At 42.1% G+C, this 25,055-nt stretch overlaps 1 protein-coding gene across 4 annotated transcripts in view; it reads left to right on the top strand.

The window, feature by feature from the left end:
• LOC122928566 (pleckstrin homology domain-containing family A member 4-like) overlaps positions 1-24,749 on the top strand; it is an 87,891-nt gene extending 63,142 nt beyond the window's left edge. For 2 of the 4 annotated variants that reach the window (XM_044281534.1, XM_044281535.1), the window contains exons 7-24: positions 56-484; positions 631-1,675; positions 1,922-2,002; positions 3,190-3,282; positions 8,217-8,285; positions 12,458-12,538; positions 13,794-13,943; positions 18,035-18,133; positions 18,265-18,373; positions 18,491-18,600; positions 19,624-19,722; positions 20,055-20,124; positions 20,281-20,375; positions 20,459-20,638; positions 20,872-21,237; positions 21,808-21,893; positions 22,055-22,161; positions 22,915-24,749. In XM_044281534.1, coding sequence (XP_044137469.1) covers positions 56-484; positions 631-1,675; positions 1,922-2,002; positions 3,190-3,282; positions 8,217-8,285; positions 12,458-12,538; positions 13,794-13,943; positions 18,035-18,133; positions 18,265-18,373; positions 18,491-18,600; positions 19,624-19,722; positions 20,055-20,124; positions 20,281-20,375; positions 20,459-20,638; positions 20,872-21,237; positions 21,808-21,893; positions 22,055-22,161; positions 22,915-23,402 — 3,757 coding nt within the window. In that variant the 3' untranslated portion in view covers positions 23,403-24,749. The remainder of the gene's footprint in view (positions 1-55; positions 485-630; positions 1,676-1,921; positions 2,003-3,189; positions 3,283-8,216; positions 8,286-12,457; positions 12,539-13,793; positions 13,944-18,034; positions 18,134-18,264; positions 18,374-18,490; positions 18,601-19,623; positions 19,723-20,054; positions 20,125-20,280; positions 20,376-20,458; positions 20,639-20,871; positions 21,238-21,807; positions 21,894-22,054; positions 22,162-22,914) is intronic. The other 2 variants (XM_044281538.1, XM_044281537.1) reach the window with 2 other exon arrangements.
• Positions 24,750-25,055: the final 306 nt, after the last annotated feature.

Here is a 25,055-nt window from a genome sequence, read left to right as displayed (position 1 = left end):
TATGTTATTTCATGTTAATCACGATAACCTTAATTTTGTCACCCTTTTCTTTCAGGAGTAGCCATGGTCACAACCTCACCTCACAAGATGAGCTCTATGCCAGCTATGAAGATTTCTCCCACTCTGAAATAAATACTGCTGGGGATGATGGAAAAAGTGCTGAATCTTTGGAGATTGCCCATCTGTCTGAAACCAGATCACAAGATGAGAGCTCCAGGGACAGTCTTCCAGACCAGGACAGAAATGGAGACTTGGAGAAAGATCGCTTGTTCAGTGGGCTGAGGGAGTCTTTAACAGATGCTATGCAACACTATACTTCTGTATCCCAGAATGGTTCTGTCCCACCACCCACACCAGAAAGTGGAGTAAAGCAATTGGAATTCACTTACAACAGACCTGAAGTGGAATCTAAGATGTCTGCAGAGGGGAAGGACTCCATTCCTGAGGATGAAGAGTGGGTGCCTTTTCAGAAGTGTCTGTCAGTGTAAGCATCTGTTTTGATGTTACATGAACTTTACAGTTCTACTTGGCTGATATTGCATATGCCTGCTATGTCTCTGCAAGTCACATAATTTGTTAAAACTTTGTATTTCTCATTAGTAATGCAAAGTTATGCATTTGTTTTCACAGGCCTTACCAAGACAAGAGCCCACCTAGTCCACCAAAGAGTTTTGAATGCCCACTTGATGAATATTCCTCTACTCTCTCCCGTTCTGCTCCCTCTTCTCCTGCTGTTGTCCCTACTCATGTATATAGAGCTGACCTCTTAGAGCGCAACTGGAACTTCAAAGATGAGAAATTCAAGGCGCAAACTGAGTTTATGGAAACACCAGATGGAAGAAAAATGTCCCCTCTTTCTTGCTCTCCATCCAGAACCACAACATGCTCCTCACCAGAAAGAGTAGAGTATGTAGTTCAGAGGATAATTAAGGCTTCAAGGTCACAATCTCTACCACCCACACCTTCAGAGGTTTCTAGACACAGAATAATCAAGAAAAGTCCTCCTCCTAACTTGAAGTATGGAAGCCCTCTGCCATGTGAGAAACCTCTCCGTTATCCTGAGAGCTCTCAGGCAAATGTTGTGTTACCTGTTGGAAGTCCACCCAAGAGGGACCTGCCTCTTACACCAAGCCTTAGTCCAAAAGTGCACACACAGCAGCATAAGACTGCGTCCAATGAGGATGTGTTTGTGGCTGTGACTGGATCTCCATCTTTGGGAAGAATAACTGTTCGATCTAATACACCAATTGGGCGAGTAGATATCCTTCCGTCAGAAGACAGAGCTCCTAATTCTGCAACTATCAGACACAGTGAAGAAAGACCAGGTGATTATTTTGTAACCAGCTCCAGAACCAGAAGTCATATAGCGAAGTCTGCATCAAGGCCTCAAACTCCATCTGATAGGTATGATGTTCTGCCATCTGATGACTCTTTCACTGCATCTACAATGGCAAAGGGTCCTAATCGGTATCCTAGAAGATCACAACCTTTGGGGGCAGAAGAAGAAAGGCTGGATGGTTCTGGGATTAATTTACCCCCTAGATCCCATGGGTATCCCAGCAACAGAATGCAAATCAGACCGAACACTTCATCAGAGAGAGTAATTATAGAAGATTACCCCGCAGAGCTGTCTCTGACTCCCTCACTAAGACGACATAGGGGTCAAGGACCAAGGGTGGGTATCTTTTATGTATGCAGTTCACACTGTGTTTGAGTACTTTGGGAATGATTTCTATTAAAGTATAACATTTATAAATGAATAGAAGTCATCCACTGCAGTGGATACAAGCACACACTTGGATCTTAGGATCACCGCATACAAATAGCATTTGTTTCCTGTAGTAGTTCTGCAGAAAATTGAAACTTTTTCATCAACTGTTTTCCTGTTTTTGATAAGTTTTCCACCTCTTTCTGCCAATAGTATTCAGAGAGGTCATTCCTACCCCCTGCAGTATGTTCTGGGCGAGGTCTTGGCAACACACCGAGGCACCTGTCAAAGATGGTGAGTGGATCATTGTTACTATTATAATAATGAGCTTGTCTCTGCATTTTTCAAGCGAAAGAAGTAATATTCATTATTTGATTATTAGTTATAAATCATATTCACAAAAGTTTCATAAGCGTCATGTAGCTAAAAACATCTCTACATTTTGGTGCATCACTGGAAGCGTTCCAAATGGCGATGGCCTATATTTAAGATCAAGGTGAGATGGGTCAAATAGGGTTTGTCCAAACCGTTCTATTGATACTAGATGGTTGTGGACAGTGTTCTAAAATATATTCAGTGTCAGTCTATCTCAGATGTTATGTCCCTCTAGTCTGTGGATGTTGGCAGTTGCTTGCAGGCTGCTTCTCCTTTTCAGAAAATAGATGGTTCTAAACTTTTTTTGTTTTAAACTTTGTGTCAAAGGAAGGTTTTCTAGATACCTATCTAAAAAGGTCATGTTTGAAACCTCTCATATTAATCAAAAAGTAATCCACGGGTAAACAGTCACTCCTTTGCTTCTTTGTAAATATGGTATTTCCCATAAAATAGCAATTCTGCAGCATATTTTCTTAGATATGTGCGTTCCCTGTTATTCATCCTAAAAGTCTATGAATAAATTGTCCACTAGGTGTTACCAGTTGGGTCCCTACACACACATTCTGACATTGTCTTATCAGTATCAGACTGTGCCAAGGAGAACAGTAACACAGAGTCGTCAGTTTATTCCTATTTACAGGTGGAATGGCAGAGGAGAATGGCACTAGGCAGACATTTAAGAAAATATGTTCCAGAACGGCATCGGAAAACAGGGATGGGACATGTCAAGAGAGAACTATTTCTTTTTAAAGCGGTGCTTCTCTGTGAGGCGTCCCCTAGCAGTTGGGGAAGCAGTTTTAACAGAAGTGATAATTAGCTTTTATTAATAGTTTAGCAACATAATTGACTCCTTATGTTCTTAAATTAATGTTATACTGGGATCAGCAGACAAAGTCCAAGATGACTTTTGACCAATTGAGGTGAGGCTCCTGTACAAAAATGCAGAAAAGCCCTTCCTTAAAGTGTTCATACGTAGACTGAGGTTATAATTACTCCCCAAAGCTAATGTGATGCGTACTTCCTTGCCATAAATTCTGTACTGCTCATACTGTCTACGAAACTTCATTACCATTTTTTTTTAACACAAAACTGTTCTTGCACTGCAGGGTTCAGTGAGCTATTCACAGCTGCCACCGTTGCCTCCTGGTTCTAATCGTCCCCATCTTCCTGCTGGAAAGAGGATGTCACTGAGTGCTGTGGTGAGATTCCCATTATGCATAGATTATCTAATATCAGTCTGCCTCCGTCTCTCGTGACCTAAAACTAAATCAGATTTTACAAGTATATCTTGTATAAGTAGATAAAGATAACCAAATTAAATAAGTAAAAAATATTAGACTTGTGATTTATTGAGGAAAATGACCCAATACCCCATTTTTGTGAACCTTTGCTTTCAGTATCTGGTATGACCTCCTTGTGCAGCAATAACTGCAATTTAACATTTCCAGTAATTGTTGATTAATTCTGCACATTGGCTTGTAGGGACTATACCCGATTCCTCTGTACAAAACAGCTTTAGGCTACTTTCACACTAGCGTTCGGCTGTCCGCTCATGAGCTCCGTTTGAAGGAGCTCACGAGCGGAGCAGAACACTTCCGTCCAGCCCTGATGCAGTCTGAATGGAGCGGATCCGCTCAGACTGCATCAGTCTGGTGGCGTTCAGCCTCCGCTCCGCTCGCCTCCGCATGGCCAGGCGGACAGCTGAACGCTGCTTGCAGCGTTCGGGTGTCCGCCTGGCCGTGCGGAGGCGTGCGGATCCGTCCAGACTTACAATGTAAGTCAATGGGAACGGATCCGCTTGAAGATGACACCATATGGCTCAATCTTCAAGCGGATCCGTCCCCCATTGACTTTACATTGAAAGTCTGAACGGATCCGCTCAGGCTACTCTCGCACTTAGAAATTTTTCTAAGTTATTAATGCAGACAGATCCGTACTGAACGGAGCCTCCGTCTGCATTAATATGATCGGATCCGTTCAGAACGGATCCGATCAAGCGCAAGTGTGAAAGTAGCCTTAACTCTATTATGTTAGTGGGTTTCCTCCCATTAACTGCTCACTTCAGGTCCTTCCACAACATTCCAGTAGATTAAGGTCAGGACTTTGACTTCACCATTTCAAAAGTTTGGCTTTGTTCTTCCCTAACTATTCTTTCGTAGAACAACATGTGTGCTTAGGGTTGTTGTCTTGTTGCATGACCCACCTCCTCCTCAGATTCAGCTCATATATTTTTTCTTTAGAATTTGCTGGTACAATTAAGAATTCATTGTTCTATCAATGATACCAAGCTGTACTGGCCCATGTGCAGCACAACAGGCCCAAACCATGACACTACCACCACCATATTTCACAGATGGGATGATGTATTTATTCTGGAATGCTGTGCAGTCCAAACATAACACTTCTTCTTTAAACCAAAAAGTTCTATTTTGGTCTTGCTTGTCCACACAACATTTTTCCAGTAGCTTTTTCGCTTGTCCCGGTGATCTTTAGAAAACTGCAGATGGGCAGCAATGTTCTTTTTGGAAAGCAGCAGCTTTCTCCTTGCAGTCCTGCCATGCACACCATTGTTGTTCTGTGTCCTCCTGGTGGTAGACTCATTAACAATAGCAATTGTGAGAAAGGCCTTTAGTTGCTTGGAAATTACCTTGGGTTCCTTTGTAACCTCAGACTATTACGTACTTCGCTCTTTGCTTGATCTTTGTTAGTCAACCACTCCTGGGGAGGGTAATATTGGTCTTGAATTTCCTCAAATTGTACACACTCTGTATAACTGTGGTTTAGAGTCTAAACGCTTTAGAAATAGCTTTCTAATGTTCTCCAGCTTGGTGAGCATCAACAACTCTTGAGTTCCCCAGAAATCTTGTTTGTGTATACTATGATGCGTTTACACAAACATGTTGTGAAGATCAGATTTTGATAGATCCCTGTTCCTTAAGGACACAGGGCGTACAGGTACGCCCTGTGTATTTTCGATCACTGCCGTGCGGCTGGCAGTGATCAGAACCTGGTGACCAGACCCCCCCCCCCCCCCCCCCCCCACCCCCATGTTGGCGATCGCGGCAAACCGCAGGTCAATTCAGACCTGCGGTTTGCTGCGATTTCTGCAGTTTCTGATCCCCGCAGTCGATCAGGAACTTTAGGATTCCAAAAATGTTCCTGTATCAGCCCCCCCCCTGCACCCCTGAGTTATTTGAGCCCGGTGGGAGGTGCAGGGGGAGGGAGGCGGGCGGTGCGGCAGGTGGCATCGCGATCCCCCGCCTGCCTCCCATTGAATAATCTTTGGCGTCTAGTGGGTATACCAGGGTGCCAGCACATTGCTGGCACCCTGGTATAAACGGCTGACATCTGTGCCGTGATGTCAGCCGTTTAACCCTATCCATACCGCGGTCCGTACGGACCGCTGTATGGAAAAGGTTAACAGCTCAGGGAGCTCCCTCTCCCATTGGGGGGCTGCTGTGCCTTTGCAGCCCCCCGATGGGAGAGGGAGAGAGCTCCCAGGCAGCCCCCCGAAGCCCCGTCCTTACCCTTCCCCGTCTGCGCAGTTCTGTCCACTACTGAGCAGATGGGGAAGGTTCCCATGGCAACAGGACGCCTTCTCAGGCATCCTGCTGTCCATGGTTCTGAACAGATCTGTGCTGAAGGCATAGATCTGTTCAAAGTGTAAGTAAAATACAGTACAATATATATTGTACTGTACTGTATTATACAGACATCAGACCCACTGGATCTTCAAGAACCAAGTGGGTCTGGGTCAAAAAATAAAGTAAAAATCAAAAAACACATTTATCACTGATTAAAAATGAAAAAAATAAAATTCCCTACACATGTTTGGTATCGCCGCGTCCGTAACGACCTGATCTATAAAACAGTCATGTTACTTTACCCGAACGGTGAACGCCATAAAAATAAAAAACTATGATGAAATTGAAATTTTGCCCACCTTACTTCCCAAAAAAGGTAATAAAAGTGATCCAAAAAGTCGCATGTACGCCAAAATTGTAACAATCAAACCGTCATCTCATCCCGCAAAAATCATACCCTACCCAAGATAATCGCCCAAAAACTGAAAAAACTAGACTATGGAAACACAAAAACATGATGTTTTTTTTTTTGTGTGTAAAACTTACATAAACAAAAAAAAGTATACATATTAGGTATCGCCGCGTCCGTATTGACCGGCTCTATAAAAATATCACATGACCTAACGCCCCAGGTGACCACCGTAAAAAAATAAAAACGGTGTAAAAAAAGCCATTTTTTTTGTCATCTTGCGTCACAAAAAGTGTAATAGCAAGCAATCAAAGTCATGTGCACCCCAAAATAGTGCCAATCAAACCGTCATCTTATCCCGCAAAAAATGAGACCCTACTTAAGATAATCGCCCAAAAACTGAAAAAACTATGGCTCTTAGACTATGGAGACACTAAAACATTTTTTTTGTTTTAAAAATGAATATTTTTTTTTAACTTCATTTTACCAGTGTCATAAAGTACAATATGTGACGAAAAATCAATCTCAGAACGGCATGGATAAGTCAAAGCGTTTTAAAGTTATCACCACTTAAAGTGACACTGGTCAGATTTGCAAAAAATGGCCTGGTCCTAAGGTGTAATAAGGCTGTGTCCTTAAGGGGTTAAATAAAACAGGTCTCCCAATCACACCTGATCCAATTGATTAAAAACACCTTACTCTAATTTTACTTTCGCTGCTGAGACATGTAATATTGGATCATTTTCCTCAATAAATAAGTGACCAAGTCTAGTATATTTGACTCATATTTGTTTGATTTTATTATTTTTATTTCCCTTTAGGACTTGTGACAGTCTGTAGTTTTAGGTCAGATTTATGCAGATGTATAGATAGTTCTGAAGGGTTTACAAGCTTTCAAGCACCACTGTATCTATCTACACAGTCAAGTTGCATTATTATAACCACCAGCTAATATTCAGACTAACAGCGTGTGCAGCACGGAAAGAGGCTAGATGGGCTGGGAGTGACTTAAGTTCTAGTAGGTTTTCATGGGTTCTGGAGCCATGATGACTGCAGTGCATCCCACAGCTGCTGGAGGGTGCATGGGAGAGAATCCATAGAGTGAATCCGACAATTATGGTGGTCCCACAGATGCTTACTTGGGCCAGGGTAGTACTTGGAAGTCTTAGTTATGCTCGTCCAACCAGTGTCAAGACATTTCTAGCCATGTGACATGTCGCATTGTCTTGCTGGAAGATCCCATCCGCCCTATCGAAGAAAATAAGCATGCATGGGTGTACATGATCTGCAAGGTTAGTTTCCTACCCAAATCTGTTGAAGGTGCCTTCCACATGGATGAGTGGGCCCAGAGAATGCCACAAAAACATATAAAGCTGCCACCACCAGCATGTGTTCTTCCAGCAATGGTTGTTCTCTGATGTTTCTTTCCTGACACACTAATGTCCATCTGTTTGATGAACCAGAGAACCTGAATCACTGGAGAAGGTCTAATTCTAATACTGCCGCAAAAATTGATATTTTTTCTGTTGATGCATCTTCGTTAGCAGAGTTGCAGTGACCTTCCGTCTGCTTCAGAGCCCCATGCGCAGTAGGGTTTGCTGACCTTTTGTTTTAGACGCATGTCTGGTAGCCCCCTGGTTCATTTTGGCAGTAAGCAGCTCCACTATAGCATCTCGGTCCACCCACGCACACCTTCATAAGCGAACATTCACCTCTCCCCTCAATGACCTGTGGTGCTCCAGAGTTTCCATGTCGTTTATTCATTATGGTGTAATTTGTCCACTCACATTACACTTTCACCACAGCAGCATGTAAGCAGTTAAAAGAACTGCACAGTTTCAGAAATACTGCCATCCTTGGCTTGAAATCCAATAATAATCCTTTTTTGCTACTCTCATAAAGCGTCCCTTTTGACCATGACAGCAACGAGAGATGTGTGCAGACAGCCTATTGCACACCTTATATACCCACAAGCCAGCTCACGACCTGTGACTTCCTCTATGTCCTGCTGATGTCGAAAGTAGGACTTTGTCATAATAATGTGACTCAACTGTTTGTCTCTCTCTATTTGCCTATCTCCTATCTAGCAATCTGTCAATTGTTGCTTTTATTCAAAATTGGGTCTTTGTCCTTTCTCTAGCAATCAGGAACCCCGCAGTATCGTGACCGTGCCCCATATCCGGCTCGCATGGGAGAGAATAGTATTGATGTAAGTATTGTTATCTTGTGTTTGAAAACTTCTTTGGGTTGTTCCTATAGTATTAGAAGCTCATAAGGACAGTCTGGTTAGTGTGTAATGTCTAATTTATCAGTATACTAGCAGAATGACACGGCTTTGCATGGGTCTATTTAGTTTGTTTGTGTGTGGGGAATCCACAGAGCCCCCATAACAGTGACATGCATAGTGTGCTAGAACAAGTGACATCCACTGTGGCCTATAACAGTAGTGACAACAGTGCCGTCCACACTCAAATCTGTTCCCCATATAGCGGCCGCATCCACAGTGCCCTCATATAGCGGCTGCATCCACAGTGCCCCCATATAGCGGCCGCATCCACAGTGCCCCCATATAGCGGCCGCATCCACAGTGCCCCCATATAGCGGCCGCATCCACAGTGCCCCCATATAGCGGCCGCATCCACAGTGCCCCCATAACAGTGAAAAAAAATGGCTGCATTGTTATGGAAACCTGGTGTAAAACTGTGTGTGTGTCAGTGAGGCTAAGAGTAACTGACCTGAACGCTTCTGTTGGCTACTATGGGTAAAGAGATGATGCTATATTAGTAGGGCCTAGAGAGGTAAAACCTAGTCTAAAATGTTCGGAAGTTCCTGATTTGCCTATATGACAAATTTGGTGCAGACTGGTCCAGTTTAGGCATGAATAAAGAACAGACAGACAACAGACAGAAAATAAAAAATAAAAAAATATGTATATATATATATATACAGTGGATATAAAAAGTCCACACACCCCTGTTAAAATGTCAGGTTTCTGTGATGTAAAAAAAAAAAATTACAAAGATAAATCATTTCAGAACTTTTTCCACCTTTAATGTGACCTATAAACTGTACAACTCAATTGAAAAACAAACTGAAATCTTTTAGGTAGAGGGAAGAAAAAATATAAAAATAAAATAATATGGTTACATAAGTGTGCACACCCTTAAACTAATACTTTGTTGAAGCATCTTTTTGATTTTATTACAGCACTCTTTTTGGGTATGAGTCTATCAGCATGGCACATTTTGACTTGGCAAGATTTGCTTACTCTTCTTTGCGAAAATACTCCAAATCGGTCAGATTGCGAGGGCATCTCCTGTGCACAGCCCTCTTCAGATCACCCCACAGATTTTCAGGTCTGGGCTCTGGCTGGACCATTCCAAAACTTTAATCTTCTTCTGGTGAAGCCATTCCTTTGTTGATTTGGATGTATGCTTTGGGTCGTTGTCATGCTAAAAAGATGAAGTTCCTCTTCATGTTCATCTTTCTAGCAGAAGCCTGAAGGTTTTGAGCCAATATTGACTGGCATTTGGAACGGTTCATATTTCCCTCTAGCTTAACTAAGGCCCCAGTTCCAGCTGTAGAAAAACAGCCCCAAAGCATGATGCTGCCACCACCATGCTTCACTGTGGGTATGGTGTTCTATTGGTGATGTTCAGTGTTGTTTTGGCGCCAAACATATCTTTTGGAATTATGGCCAAAAAGTTCAACCTTGGTTTCATCAGACCATAACACCTTTTTCCACATGCTTTTGGGAGACTTCAGATGTGTTTTTGCAAAATGTAGCTGCTGTATGCCAGACCGTGCAGGGGAATTATGTGTGAGGTCACGGTGTGAGCAATTGGTGGGCCGAGGTAAATACAGTTCTGGTTACTCACGGTTATGTCGTCCCTGGGCAGGCTTGCATAAAAGTGAAGAGGAGAACGGCACAAGGATTCTCTGAAGCACACTCTAGTGTAAGGGACACTGGCCAGATGGTGGTTTGAGGTGCTCTTGGTGGTCTGTATTAATGTGCCAGTGGCAAGGTCCCTTGTAGTCGTGACGCCAGTACCTTTTGTATGGAGGTACAACCATTTACTATAGTGTTAATAGAGGAACTGAGTCTGAGGCAAGAAGGATGAAACTCAAAAGGGAACTTTACTGTAATGACTCTTGACACATAACATCCATTGCATTAAAACAGTCTCTTGATACAATCCGGCATTAAGCACAATCTCCCATACATATGGGGAAAGGGAAATGCAAATCCTCAATGAAGTACAGGCTCTTGTAATGCATAAGAAAGCTACTGCTCAGAATAGGCTTGTAATAATGAGTCTTACACTGGTCAAAACTCTGGCCTGATCCTAATCCTTGTTAAAAAGGTGCTTTTCTGAATCCTGAAACTTCTATTCCAATGTTGTTCTGACAGTTGGCCTGACTGTCCTCAGGATTTGAACTGGAGATGTAGATTCTTCAAGCTATCTCCTCCACCTACTACAAAGGTGCTTAAGTCCTCAGGTAATGACTATCTTGCTAATCCTTTGTCTTGCATAAACGTGATAATTCCTTAAATACTCGGCTGCATACAGTCTAGACATTGGTCACCCTGCAAGAGCGATCTATAGGAGTGGATTGCTCACCTCTAGGTAGAATACTTGTAGGCCTTAACCCTGGGCTGTGGAGCTGACAGGGACAGAGTAGAGGGGCTAGGAAGGGGCCTCCCTCCAGATATTCAGCTACATCACTGTTGCTTTCTTGTAGGCTCATGAGAGAACTGCATTGAACTCAACTCTCACTTGGATTGACCTGAGCTCATCTGAACTGGTTTGGATTGACCTCAACCAGCCAACAACACTCTGCCTAACTTAGGTCTGAGCTAAGCTATTTATACACACTAACACTGCTCCATCTTGTGAAGAAACAAGTGTAGTGCACCCTGACTAGGCCTGTGTAAAGGATATTTAGATATGGAATCACATTGTGACATGGGGTATATGACAGGAAATAAAATACTAAATGCAGGCATATCACATGACATTAATACATAATTAAAATGAGTTTGTGGGGCCCACCGTCACTTGAGTGGGACACTGCATAGCCTGGCTTGGATGGCTTTCGTCTTGCCACTCTACCCCATAACCCAGACGTATGAAGAATACGGGAGATTGTTGTCACATGTACCACACAGCCAGTACTTGCCAGATATTCCTACAGCTCATTTAATGTTGCTGTAGGCCTCTTGGTAGCCTCCCAGACCAGTTTTCTTCTCGTCTTTTCATCAATTTTGGAGGGACGTCCAGTTCTTGGTAATGTCACTGTTGTGCCATATTTTCTCCACTTGATGATGTCTTCACTGTGTTCTATGGTATATCGAATGCCTTGGAAATTATTTTGTACCCTTCTCCTGACTGATACCTTTTAACATTGAGATCCCTCTGATTTTCGGAAGCTCTCTGTGGACCATGGCTTTTGCTGTGGGATGTGACTAAGAAAATTTCAGGAAAGACCAACTAGAGCAGCTGAACTTTATTTGGGGTTAATCAGAGGCACTTTAAATTATGGCAGGTGTGTGCTGATATTTAACATGATTTTGAATGCGATTGCTTAAGGCCCCATGCACACGGCCGTGTTTCACCGCGGCCTGGATCCCTCCTGAGAGCAGGAGCGCCCCTGCGTCACTGGTTGCTATGACGCCGTGCGCTCCCTGCTGCCGCCGCAATACAGTAATACACTGGTATGATCTATACCAGTGTATTGCTGTACTGTGACTGCAGCAGGGAGCGCACGGCGTCATAGCAACCAGTGACGCCGTGCGCTCCTGCTCTCAGGAGGGATCCAGGCCGCGGTTCCACGGCCCGCACACGGCCGTGAAACACGGCCGTGTGCATGGGGCCTAATTCTGAACACAGCTACATTCCCAGTTACAAGAGGGTGTGCAAACTTATGCAACCCCATTATTTTAGTTATTTTTTTCTGTTCCCTCCACCTAAAAGATTTCAGTTTGTTTTTCAATTGAGTTGTACAGTTTATAGGTCAAATTAAAGGTGGAAAAATTAATCTTTGTCTCATTTTTTTTTTACATCACAGAAACATGACATTTTAACAGGGGTGTGTAGACTTTTTATATCCACGGTGTATATGTATGTCTCAAGATGTCTTGCAGTGAAGATCTTGTGTTCGTGTATGCCAAGAATTGCATTGCATCTTGACAAGTCAGGAAGACGTCTCCCAAGCAGAACATTTGGGAAATGTATAACTGCTTTGTTCAGAGCTGCTTCATGGTCATCTAATTGCTGCTTCACATGTTTCTACCCAACTCCTCCTCCATGTTACATGTGAGTTTAATTCATCACAAATATAAAGAATTGCTGTATATAAAAGTTTCAACTTCCATTTCAGATCCTACTGACAAAGATGTGTGGTCAAGATAGACTACTTACTGGCATTGAGGAGGAGTCTGCTCATCTTCGAGCTGAAAAGGTACTGTAGTTGTGTTTTTTATTTATTTTTTATCTGTTTTTAATGATGGCAAGTTACTTAAAGGGTATGGCCAGTAGGATGATATTGTTTTTATTTTTTTATTTTTTAAAAGGGACAGAATAATTTTTTGAAAAAATAAATACATACAAAATACTTGCCCTCACCAATCTCCTACTGCTGCCATTCCAATACTTACTGGTTTCCCATTGATCTCCACTTTCTGGTCTGGGCTCAACACCCTGGAATGGGCAGGAGATACCCATTCAGCCCATCTCTTGCTGAGGTGAATTATTTTGTCACTTTTCTAGGAAAATGTATCCCACTGGACAAAGGGATTTTCCCCACAATGAAGATTTATCATCTGTCTTGTGGATAGGTGATAAATGTTAGATCACAGTGGGGCCCACCAGTCACTAGTACAAGGCTCCTCAATCCACTGCTCTGAGGAGATTGCATGGATCGGGACTTGAGCATGCGCACTCCATACAAAACTATGGGGGTTTTGGAGACTGCTGCATGCTTTTGAAGCCAAGGAAGAGGTACTGAGGGATAATGGGGAGGATTGATGAAGCTGACTAAAAGATAAACTGTCTTTGTTGCCCATAGCTACCAATCACAGCACCGCTTCCTTATATGAAGAACAGAATACAAAATGAAAGCTCATGTATAAGCGCTTGGTTTGTTCTGTTTTCCATTGTTTCTACCATGCTGTTTCTGAAGGGACTCGTGGCAATATTCTGTAGAGCAAATTTTCTCACTTCCAATGCTCATGTACCCATAAGAGGACATGTTCTATAGAGAACACCAATGGCAATAACAGATTCAGAAATGCTAATGAACATGTTCAGTATTTACCATGTTGGCCTCCTGGAGGATTGGGCTACCCGCTATCCAATATCTTCATATCAGTATTGTATTTGCATAAAGCCCTCCTTTTGCAGTAGTGTCCGTGGCATAGCCATGCACCACATAGTGGTAGTGATCACCAGACCTCGGCTATAGAACAGTACAGCTGCCCTGTATTTAGGAGATATAAACTTCACATTCATACTACTACAGATCACAAGATCTCCACAAAAGTGGACTCTCCCCAGCCTCTACCTGTGAGCAGTTTAGCATGGTCATAACTGCTGACGTATTTCCTTTAATACCCAATCTACATCTTACCATTTCTCAAGCTGCCCATCCAAATGTACATTTATCTACATGACGTATACTATTCCTATTCACACGTTAATTGGTATTTTTGTATTAGGAAAAGTTGGAGGATGCTCTACAGTTAACTCATCAACACCTTGATGAGTTCCAGGGACAGGAACAAGTGATTGAGAACATCTGGTACCAGCAGAGGCTCCTGCAGGATGACCTGGTGTATGTGAGGGCCAGGCTGTGTGATCTGTCATTGGTAAGTCTTCACTCATGACAAGGAAATTCTCACCTATGGAATTCCTGTATTGGCATATAGATGATGGAAAAACAGTGAACAGTTGTTAAATTTCCTAAGAACTAACAAATGTAGAAACGAAGAACACTTCAAGATATGTAATTAAAGGGGATGTGTGAGACCTGTAAAAATGTTTGTACAACAAAAACAGGCACTCTCCTTCTAACGGTCCCACCATTCCAGGACCATCTTGGCCAGACCAGAAGGGATGACTCTCTAAATATACAGGTCCTTCTAAAAAAAAATTAGCATATTGTGATAAAGTTCATTATTTTCTGTAATGTACTGATAAACATTAGACTTTCATATATTTTAGATTCATTACACACCAACTGAAGTAGTTCAAGCCTTTTATTGATTTAATATTGATGATTTTGGCATACAGCTCATGAAAAGCCAAGATTCCTATCTAAAAAAATTAGCATATCATGAAAAGGTTCTCTAAACAAGCTATTAACCTAATCATCTGAATCAACTAATTAACTCTAAACACCTGCAAAAGATTCCTGAGGCTTTTAAAAACTCCTAGCCTGGTTCATTACTCAAAACCGCAATCATGGGTAAGACTGCCGACCTGACTGCTGTCCAGAAGGCCATCATTGACACCCTCAAGCAAGAGGGTAAGACACAGAAAGAAATTTCTGAAGGAATAGGCTGTTCCCAGAGTGCTGTATCAAGGCACCTCAGTGGGAAGTCTGTGGGAAGGAAAAAGTGTGGCAGAAAACGCTGCACAACGAGAAGAGGTGACCGGACCCTGAGGAAGATTGTGGAGAAGGACCGATTCCAGACCTTGGGGGACCTGCGGAAGCAGTGGACTGAATCTGGAGTAGAAACATCCAGAGCCACCGTGTACAGGCGTGTACAGGAAATGGGCTACAGGTGCCGCATTCCCCAGGTCAAGCCACTTTTGAACCAGAAACAGCGGCAGAAGCACCTGACCTGGACTGTTGCATGTCATTAGGAAATCAAGGTGCCAGAGTCTGGAGGAAGACTGGGGAGAGGGAAATGCCAAAATGCCTGAAGTCCAGTGTCAAGTACCCACAGTCAGTGATGGTCTGGGGTGCCATGTCAGCTGCTGGTGTTGGTCCACTGTGTTTTATCAAGGGCAGGGTCAATGCAGCTAGCTATCAGGAGATTTTGGAGCACTTCATGCTTCCATCTGCTGAAAAGCTTTATGGAGATGAAGATTTCATTTTTCAGCACGACCTGACACCTGCTCACAGTGCCAAAACCACTGGTAAATGGTTTACTGACCATGGTATTACTGTGCTCAATTGGCCTGCCAACTCTCCTGACCTGAACCCCATAGAGAATCTGTGGGATATTGGGAAGAGAAAGTTAAGAGACTCAAGACCCAACACTCTGGATGAGCTTAAGGCCGCTATTGAAGCATCCTGGGCCTCCATAACACCTCAGCAGTGCCACAGGCTGATTGCCTCCATGCCACGCCGCATTGAAGCAGTCATTTCTGCAAAAGGATTCCCGACCAAGTATTGAGTGCATAACTGAACATAATTATTTGAAGGTTGACTTTTTTTGTATTAAAAACACTTTTCTTTTATTGGTCGGATGAAATATGCAAATTTTTTTAGATAGGAAGTTTGGGTTTTCATGAGCTGTATGCCAAAATCATCAATATTAAAACAATAAAAGGCTTGAACTACTTCAGTTGGTGTGTAATGAATCTAAAATATATGAAAGTCTAATGTTTATCAGTACATTACAGAAAATAATGAACTTTATCACAATATGTTAATTTTTTGAGAAGGACCTGTACCATCATGACCGCTGCCGGCCTAACAATAGTCTGAGGTGACAGCGAATGAACAGCTCAGTGGTCACATGCTGTTCGTGCACAGGTCGCCACTGAGGCTACTGATCGGCCGGCATGATCACTACAGTATATATGGAACCTCATCTCTTCCTGTCCGGCCGTAACTGGAGCTGCGGCACTAAAACAGTGGGACTATTGAGCGTTAATTTTTTGTTTTGAAACTGTCCAGGCACGCCATTCTTATGCGTCTTGGACAACCCCTTAAAGCAAGTTTCCACACAGCATTTCTTTATAAGGCCTTATTCACACAGTCAGTGTTTCATCAGTGATTTCCATCAGTGATTGTGAGTAGAGTTGAGGGAACCCGAACTGCAAAGTTCGGGTTCGTACCAAACTTTGTGAGTTCGGGTACCCGGACCCAAACGCAGACTTTTTCACTGGAGTTCGGGTGACGTTATTACTTTCTGTTATAACCTGGTGTGGGGTTTCGCTCTAGTTGATGGGGTAAGCGGGCGCAGTACAGAGGCAAAATACAAGTTCTTAACTCAAAACATCTGTGTTTATTCACACTTGAGGCAATTGCACAAAACAGCACGTAACTTTGCAGTCTTGGTGTTAATTCACACACAATGGAAAGTAAATATATAACACAAGTCACCTTGCTGGCCGTTCTGCCTCCAGTAGTCCACAGCAGGCTTTAGGGGTCCTGTTTCCCCAGAATGCGGCTCTCAGCCCTCCAGCACGGCACAAAGCCTCAGATCCCAAAAACAGAGACCTCTCTGCTGAGCCCAGCTGCCTATTTAAGGAGAGCCAGGTGCTGCCAAAACCTAGACCGGCACTTAAATTCTGGTCCAGGATTTGACCTCACCTGGCTGGAAACCAGCCCAGCCGCGCATGCTGGGAGGAAAATACCTGCCTTACCAGACAGAACCCCTCACTGTGGCACAATGGTTATAACGAAAAATAATAGCATTCTTAAAACAGAATGCTAAATAAAATGTCTATTGAGGGGTTAAAAAAAAAAACTCACCTCATCCACTTGAACGCGCAGCCGTGGTAAGCGCGGTGACGTCACCGCAAGTCCTGCTGAACGAAGATGGAAGGACCTTCTATAACAATGTTATAACGGAAAATAATAAAGTGAAGTTCGGGTCCCCATTGACTTAAATGGGGTCTGGGTTCGGGGTGGAGTTCAGGTCAAATTCGGGTCCCGAGCATGAACTTTGACCTGAAGTTCGGGCGAACCCGAACTTCCACGGTTTCGCTCAACCCCAATTGTGAGCCAGGAGTGGAGACAGGGATACACAGAGATAAGGTATAATGGAAAGATTTTCTCCTGTTCTGTTTCTCAACCGCACCTGGTTTTGGCTCACAATCACTGATGCAAATCGCTGACCAAACACTGTGTGCCTGTGGTTCACCACACTAAGGTCCTGTTATAGGATGTTAGTTTTGTCCCAACCACTGCGCCTAAAATTCAATATACAGTGTGTGCCACAGTTTTAAAACCAGTATATTGAAGAATGGAGTACCACACACTGTTATGCTCTTCCCGGTGGTCATCCAGCAGTAGTATAAATATGCGGCACACGGAATATTCTTTGCAATTTAAAGGTCATTTTATTTAGTGATTTTTCACAATAAAAGGCTACATGCACACGACCGTATGTGTTTTCCGGTCCGCAAATTGCGGATCCGCAAAAAAAAACGGATGACGTTCCGTATGGCATCCGGTTTTTTTGCGGATCCATTGTAGTAATGTCTATCCTTGTCCGCAAACTAGAAAAAAATAGGACATGCACTATTTTTTTTGCGGAGCAACGGAACGGACGTACTGATGCGGACAGCACACGGTTTTTGTGGACCCATTGAATTGAATGGGTCAGCATCCTATCCGCAAAAAAACGGATCGGACACGGAAACAAAATACGGTCGTGTGCATGAGGCCGTTTATAGGAAATTAAATGTTGCATAACCACTATCCATATGTGAGCCAGATTTTTCGGTCCATAGCGACCTTCTTCAGCAGCTTGGAGTTTGTGGTCAGAGATGAAGGGATATCTGGATCATGGTCCAGATATCCCTTTAATTTCTTATAAACTGGATCATGAACCTTTTATTGTGAAAATCACTAAATAAAATTACCTTTTTAATTGCAAAGAATATTCCGTGTGCCGCATATTTATACTACGGTTTTAAAACCTACCTAGAAAGCTGACATTACTAAGAAAAGTCATGAAGAAATGGCAATGTTTGTAATTTGCATTTTCTTAATCAGGACAGAGACCGCGCATGGGAAGAATACAGAATTCTGGAAAACGAGCTGCATGCCATGAGGGAGACATTAGAACGCGTCAGTCAAATTGGACACCCCCAGGTAAATAAGCACACCATATTCAGCCGGACTCCTGACTGCTGCCTCTTATACCTCCCATTTTAGTTGTTATATATTCACGTCTACTGTATATCGGATGTTTGGTGTGTTAAATGGATTTCTTATCTCCTTAGGACCAGGCAGCAGCCCAGAGAGATCTTTGGATGATCAATGACATCATATCTGGCCTCAGATTTAACAAAACCAACTTTCACATCATTCCTGATCCTGCAAGACACCCTGGTATTTAAACATTTAAACCCACTTTTTTCCTATTCTGTGAGCCGCCCCCACCCCTGATATATTTTCCTGATTTCTTCACTGAGTTATAATGATTTATAATTTTATCTATGTATGCAGCAATGATGATGCCTCCTCCACCTGCCAGTGAGACACCTGCAAACCTCCCGAGGAGTTTTCTATACCATCAGTCTGGATTGAATCCCTTTAACCAAGACAAAAGTCCTATTGTAAGTTAACCTACGTTTTTCCTACCCTTCTGTCTCAGTCCATAGATGCGGCGCATACCCTCTCTTGCATTACTTAAAGCCTATGCATACATATCGTTGGACCTGATCTCACCATGGCCTCAAAGTTTTCACGTGCGCCGCCTTTATGTGGCATAGCTATATTTTTGCCTCTTTTATTGGGTAGTATACACAGCCTTGTGCCCTGCTTACATAGAGGAACTCTGCTGCTTCCTGTTAGACAGTTAAAGCGCTTGCCCGTTGCACCCTCCAGGGGAGCTGACTGCGTAAAGATTTTACTTATTGTATTCAATGCAAACTGTAAAACTCCATATGCTGTTTGCTCCCCCTAGTGGTAAGCACATTAGACAGAGTTTTGCTATGGTATTTTATGATATCTGTATTCTCTATTGTGCTTTTACTACGATTAGTATGATGCCTGGCAGGCTTCTGTAATATATTCCTCACCTATTCATTACCATTTACAGAGACAACTGATATTGTACCAGTAACTGAGGAAGAATGCTAGTCATAAAAAAAAAAAAAAAAAAATTTGCTTTGCAGTAATCATGTTACTTTAAATATGTTTGGACTAAGAGCATCAGCCCTTGGGAAGGTCAAACTTTTTATTGTTTAAAGGGAACCAACCAGGAATATGGTGTCTGAGCTACAGGCATGATGATATAGAGCAGGAAGAGCTGAGCAGATTGATATAGTTATTGCTGAATCTTTTCCCATATATTTGTAATTCTTACATTTATATTCCTGCTAATTCTGGGCTTTGAAGTCAGAGACGGTCCGATCAGTGATAGGCAGCCTTCCCTCTATGACTGTGTATAACAGAGATAGCGGTTAATCACTGATAGGACAACCTTAAGCGAGGATAGAAATGTATGAATTACAAATATTGCTGAATGTTTTCCCATAAAACTATATATCAAGCTGCTCAGATCCTCCTGTTCAGTATTACATTTAAGTGTAAATCATAGATATGAAACTTACAGCTATTTTTTTTTTTTTTTAAAGGAGTCTGAAGCCATTCCTCCCAGACCTCCTCTTCCCAAAGATAACCAATCCTCCAATAATGAGCTTGAAGGACTAACTAGAGGGGCGGTCAGTGAACAGGTTAGTGGAAACCTAATAAAAAATTATCTATCTAATCTTAATCATCTACCTGTCTAATCATCCATAAAAATAAATATATAATTTTTAAGCAATTACTTTCCAGAAAATGTACTATCTGACAAACCTTAGTATAATTGTGGAGATGTATTGAAAGTGGAGTAGCTGCCAACCAATCACATCCCACGTGTCATTTTTCAGAAGTGCTTTAGACCTAATTCTTTGTTATGGGCAATAACACCACTTTTCCTTTGCACAGGTTTTTATGTTCAATCACTCCATTTGCATCTAAGATAAGGTTTATGATACTCAATATTGATGTCATCTTTTTCTAGAATGAGCAAGATAGAGTATCTGAGGAGCCTGGGACTACAGCAGCCCCACAGTCACAGAGTACCTCCAGTGGTGAGTTACTTATTATCATCAATAAGGAACTATAGGAAATGGAATTGACAGATATAGGGGCTATAAATATGCAGATGTCAAGTTTAGTGTGTCCTATAGACAAAACATATACAGCATATTATGATGAGTCATCTCATTAATTTCCTTGTATTTCAGACGCTGCTTTTCCTATCAAGGATGTGGTTCGACCAGTTCATTCTTCATGCCCAGTACCCATACCTTCAGGTCACAAGGTGACCCTAGAGCCAAAGGTATGCATTGATTTCTGTGCATATTTGTCCTCACTACAACTCAGGTCTGAAAACTTGACCCTTTTTGCTCTTCTTTTTTTTAGGCATCACCACCCAATGTCCCAGAGATGGGTACAGTTCGGAAGCAAAGAATGAGTGCTGAGGAGCAGATGGAGAGAATGCGAAGGCATCAGGAAGCTCAGATTCATGAGAAACCTAAGCCTGGTGTTACAGCACAACGTCAGAACTCCCAGAGGTCTGCAACAGGTCCAATAGGGGGCAGGGTGAGTAGTTCATAATTGAGCTTGAGTAGTCCATATGTACAATAAATACATCTAGTTTTGTGAATAATGTGAAAGCAATTCAGAGCTTTAAAGCTGTTATCCATCCTTTTAAAATTGATGACCTATCCTTAGGACATGCGTAACTGCCAGATGCCACCACTGCTGATTTACTGTGGGAAAGCAGGATAAACCTTGTAGATCTCTACTAATTTCTATTTACCGTCATCCTGCAGCTGAGATCCTCTTCCTCGGATTCTTCAACAAGCTCTCAGCCTGTGGATAAAACTCCTACAGAACAGAGGAAAGCAAAACTGGTGAGGGTCACTGCGTCTTTTTACCCTAGCAACACATCTGCACCACTTCATGGAAAGACTGGAAGTGTCAATGCAAGAAGGTCCTCACCGGACGCAATGCCCGAGGACCCTACCTACAGTGTTGTTATGGAGCCACAGACTGAAAATGTTACCTCAGTAACAAGTCATGAGATCTCTCCGTTGGTAAAGGTGACTCCTCCATTAAGAACAAGCAGTAAAATTGTCACTGCTGCCTGCATGCAACTGAAAAAAGATATGCACAATGGCAGCTACAATAAGCAGGGGGTAAGCTTCAAACAAAGTATTGTTTGCATGCTAGATCCATTGCTTCTTTGCTGCATTGCATGATCATCCCCTGGGGTGTTTGAGGGCTAGCTGAGGGCCAGGTTGATTTGTATTGTATAGGTTTAGGGTCCATTCACACGTCCGTTGTTTCTTTCCTGATCTGTTCCGTTTTTTGCGGAACAGATCTGGACCAGATCTGGACCCATTCATTTTCAATGGGTCCTGAAAAAAATCGGACATTGTGCTGTCTGATTTTTTTTCAGGACCCATTGAAAATGAATGGGTCCAGATCTGGTCCAGATCTGTTCCGCAAAAAACGGAACAGATCAGGAAAGAAACAACGGACGTGTGAATGGACCCTTAGGCTGACATGAGGTTCACAGTGCTATGTATGCCAGGAATGAGACACTGTATTATGTGCTTGGTAGAAGTTAGCCATGTGGATGTAGTATGTTTGGCGTTGTTGAGTATTTGGTAAATGCATGCAGTTTTGCTCCATGAAACGGCATCTTTCTGACGGAGTGGTGTGTTGGCATATGTGTGAATATTAAATCACTTCTCTTATTTCAGCGCGAAGAAACCAGCGCAACTATGAAAATGTTGCCCAAAGAAGTGGAAGGGATGCCAAAAACGGGGGACAGACTGAAAACCACCAGGTACTTTCATGTCTACTGGTACGAAGAACATATTGATGTGAACAGCTAGCTACTACATAACACTGTAGATCTCAATGTGATTTTTGTTACTGGTATGATTTTCAGAGAGAACACGTTTCCTGTAATTTGCTTTCCTGTAATTTGTGCTTTTAACATTTTAGTCCTGATGAACGCTACACCATCTCCAAGGAGGGAGAGCGAGAACGGATGGTCAGCCTGTCCTATACGCTTGCATCTGAGGCCTCCGAGCTTGGCAAAATAATCACAGGTGACTGGATGTTTTTATTACATTCTCTTCCTTTGTTCAGTTTCAGCAAAAATGGAGGCGACAGTAAGAAATGGCACAAAATGATAATAGCATTACTCCCCTGTTAGATACAGTGCCGGCACTGTGGTTCTTCTAGCCAGTCTTTGCTTACTTGACTGTGGTAGTGATAACTCGTTAACACCAACCCAGTGACTGGCTGCAGTGGTCACACGTGACAACCTGATAGATTTGCTTTTATTGTTGGTAAACCATATTTTTAAAATTGCTTCACTTTAAAGGGGTTATCCCATGAGGAATGTAAAAAAATGAAAATCGGACATCACATAATATGACAACCTCTTTCTAACAAACTTAGAACCAGCCCTGTACCTCACATGGATCCAGCGATTTGCCCATTCAGTAATGTAATTGCTCTGCTAGATTTATATCTAAGCTGGCAACTCGGGAGGAAGGGGGGTTGCACTTTCTCAGGGTGTGTGTCCTCCGGTAAAAAAAATGAATTGTCCATACACCATGAATGGTCAGGGAAATCTACATTTTGAGCAGATTTACCTTCTGTCTCATGTTTGACATGTACTAGAAGGTTTATTTATTTTTTGCCTTATATGTCTGATTACATTATAAGCCTGTAGCTTTTGTATTTATAATACAATTATTTATAAATGGACTTAACACAGACTGGAAATAATAACCCCTAGTCAGAAAAGAATTAAGATTGGCATTCAGACTGACTCCTTTGTACTCTCTCTACAGCGAAAGCTTTAGCTGATGAATGTGATACAAGCAGTGACGTCTCCACATCAGATGAAGTGTATCCATGGGACTTTTTGAGAGATTCCCAGAGTAACAAGCAGCGTGAAGTCAGAGACCATTGCCAGACCACATCAACCAGTTTACATCAAAAGGAGAAAAACTACACAAAGAATGATGAGCCCCACCAGCATTGTTCTGAAGAAGCCTCTAGTCCTGACAGGACCAAAGACCAGGTCATCAATCGGCATTCAGACAATCTACTACACTATGAGAACTGGACAGCACAAAAGCAGGGAGACAGCAGAGAACATGGCCCAGTCACAAAACAAGACAGCCCTGCTCTTCCCAAGTGTAACGGACAGGTGGCAAGTTATGACTTCCTCATAGAGGACTTGCATTATAACCCACTGAGTATGAGCAAAGTCACTGATTTTTGCAAGGAAGAAAGGGAACCTATCCGGATCACACTCCTTCAGTCCAGCTTCTAGAGACATCAGATAACTTTTTGGACCAGTGTGATTTTTGTTTAAATGGACATTGAGAAGACGAGACTGATCTTGAGAGAGAAAGGAAGTCTTGTATCATGGTGGCGCATATTATGTAGAATTATGGCAAATGAGATGGAAGGGTTTGGAACAAAGTGTAAATGAAAGACGAGCTGTAAAGAAGAGATTGTAAATAGGTGTACATAGACAGTGTAAAGAAGGTGAGACTATACAAACGTGGATAAAGATGTCCCTGGAGAAAGTGCCATGAAAGCGAGAGGAAAGTGTCATAGGAACATGGAAAGTTGGTGGCTCCTGATCATGCAGAAGCACTTGTAAAGTGTTAGACGAATCCTACATTATACTTATTAGTGGTTGCGCAGATGGTCATTTGGGCTGTTATTAACGCTCCTCTAAGCACAGTTGCACTAGATGAGAGAATTTAAATTCTGCATGTATAGAAGGCTAAGCTGTGAAATATGTAGACTGGATAATTTGAAGGGCTTTTCACTATTATGTGTGGAAATAGTTGCAGTTCCTTAAGACAGCCATAGTCACTTAAGGTAACAATATACTGTATCAAAAATGCTTAAACACTCTGTTATATAGAGTAGTAAGGACATGAAGGATCATTTTTTTATTTTTTTTATTTTTGCTGGTTAATTTTAAGTTCTATCTGCCAATCATTCCTGGAGGTCATTGCATCAACATTGGCAATGTTGTATGCCTGGTATGTAACTGCCAACCAAGACAGAGGAGGAGATGCATAAAGGTTTTCCAGATCCTTCTAGAAAGACCAACCAAGCCAATGATATAGCCAGCTTATTTTATCTTCTTTAAACCCTGTATATTTTTGTTTTCTAAAAAGAAAATGTGCTCCGAGTGGTCTGTTCATTTTCCCTTTTTTAATATATTGTAGTGTTGACTATTTTTTTTAATACTTTTGCTGTTTTGTGAAAGGACTGTGTAATGTTAACATACAAGCATACTATACCTGGAGAGTGCCCTTTTCATCCTTTTAGGTTGTAAACCTTTTATTTTACCTTTTTTTTTTATTTTTTTATTTGCTGTTAAAGCCAAATACTGTAGTAGACCAATCTACTGCCTTTTTAATAGTATTGTTAATACTGTCTTAGTGTTAACCATTCCTTCACCATTCTCCTTTATATGCGTATTAGCATTTTATTTTATTTTTTAATAGTAACTGCTGAGATCTGCTATTATTTTTTTAACCTTTATATAAAGGAGAAAAATCAGACATACAAAGGAATGTGTTTATAAGCTTTATACTGTTTTGTAATATTTATGCAAAACTGTAATATGCTAATAAATCAACAAAGTATGTGGTCATTTATTATGGGTTTTATTTGAGAATACATTGTTATGCTCAAACAGCAATCTGCCTTTACAAAACCACTTTCCAGGTATTAAGTCCTACTTGTGCCACCACAACATCGCTGACCCTGAAGGCAGGAACGCCACAAGACACTTTAAAGTGTTCTGTGCCATCTGTCACCAAGTTGATAGATTAGGCTCCCATAGATCAGATTTGTTTTTTCAGCAGATCCAGATATGCTCAGTTGGATTGAGATCTGAACTTGGAGGTCAAATCAACAACCTGAGTTCTTTGTCATGTTCCTCAAACCATTCCTGAAC

This window comes from Bufo gargarizans, chromosome 2, assembly GCF_014858855.1.
Source record: "Bufo gargarizans isolate SCDJY-AF-19 chromosome 2, ASM1485885v1, whole genome shotgun sequence".
NCBI lineage: Eukaryota > Metazoa > Chordata > Amphibia > Anura > Bufonidae > Bufo > Bufo gargarizans.
The sequence above is the reverse complement of the archived record's forward strand: the minus strand, read 5'-3'. Positions and strand labels throughout refer to the sequence as shown.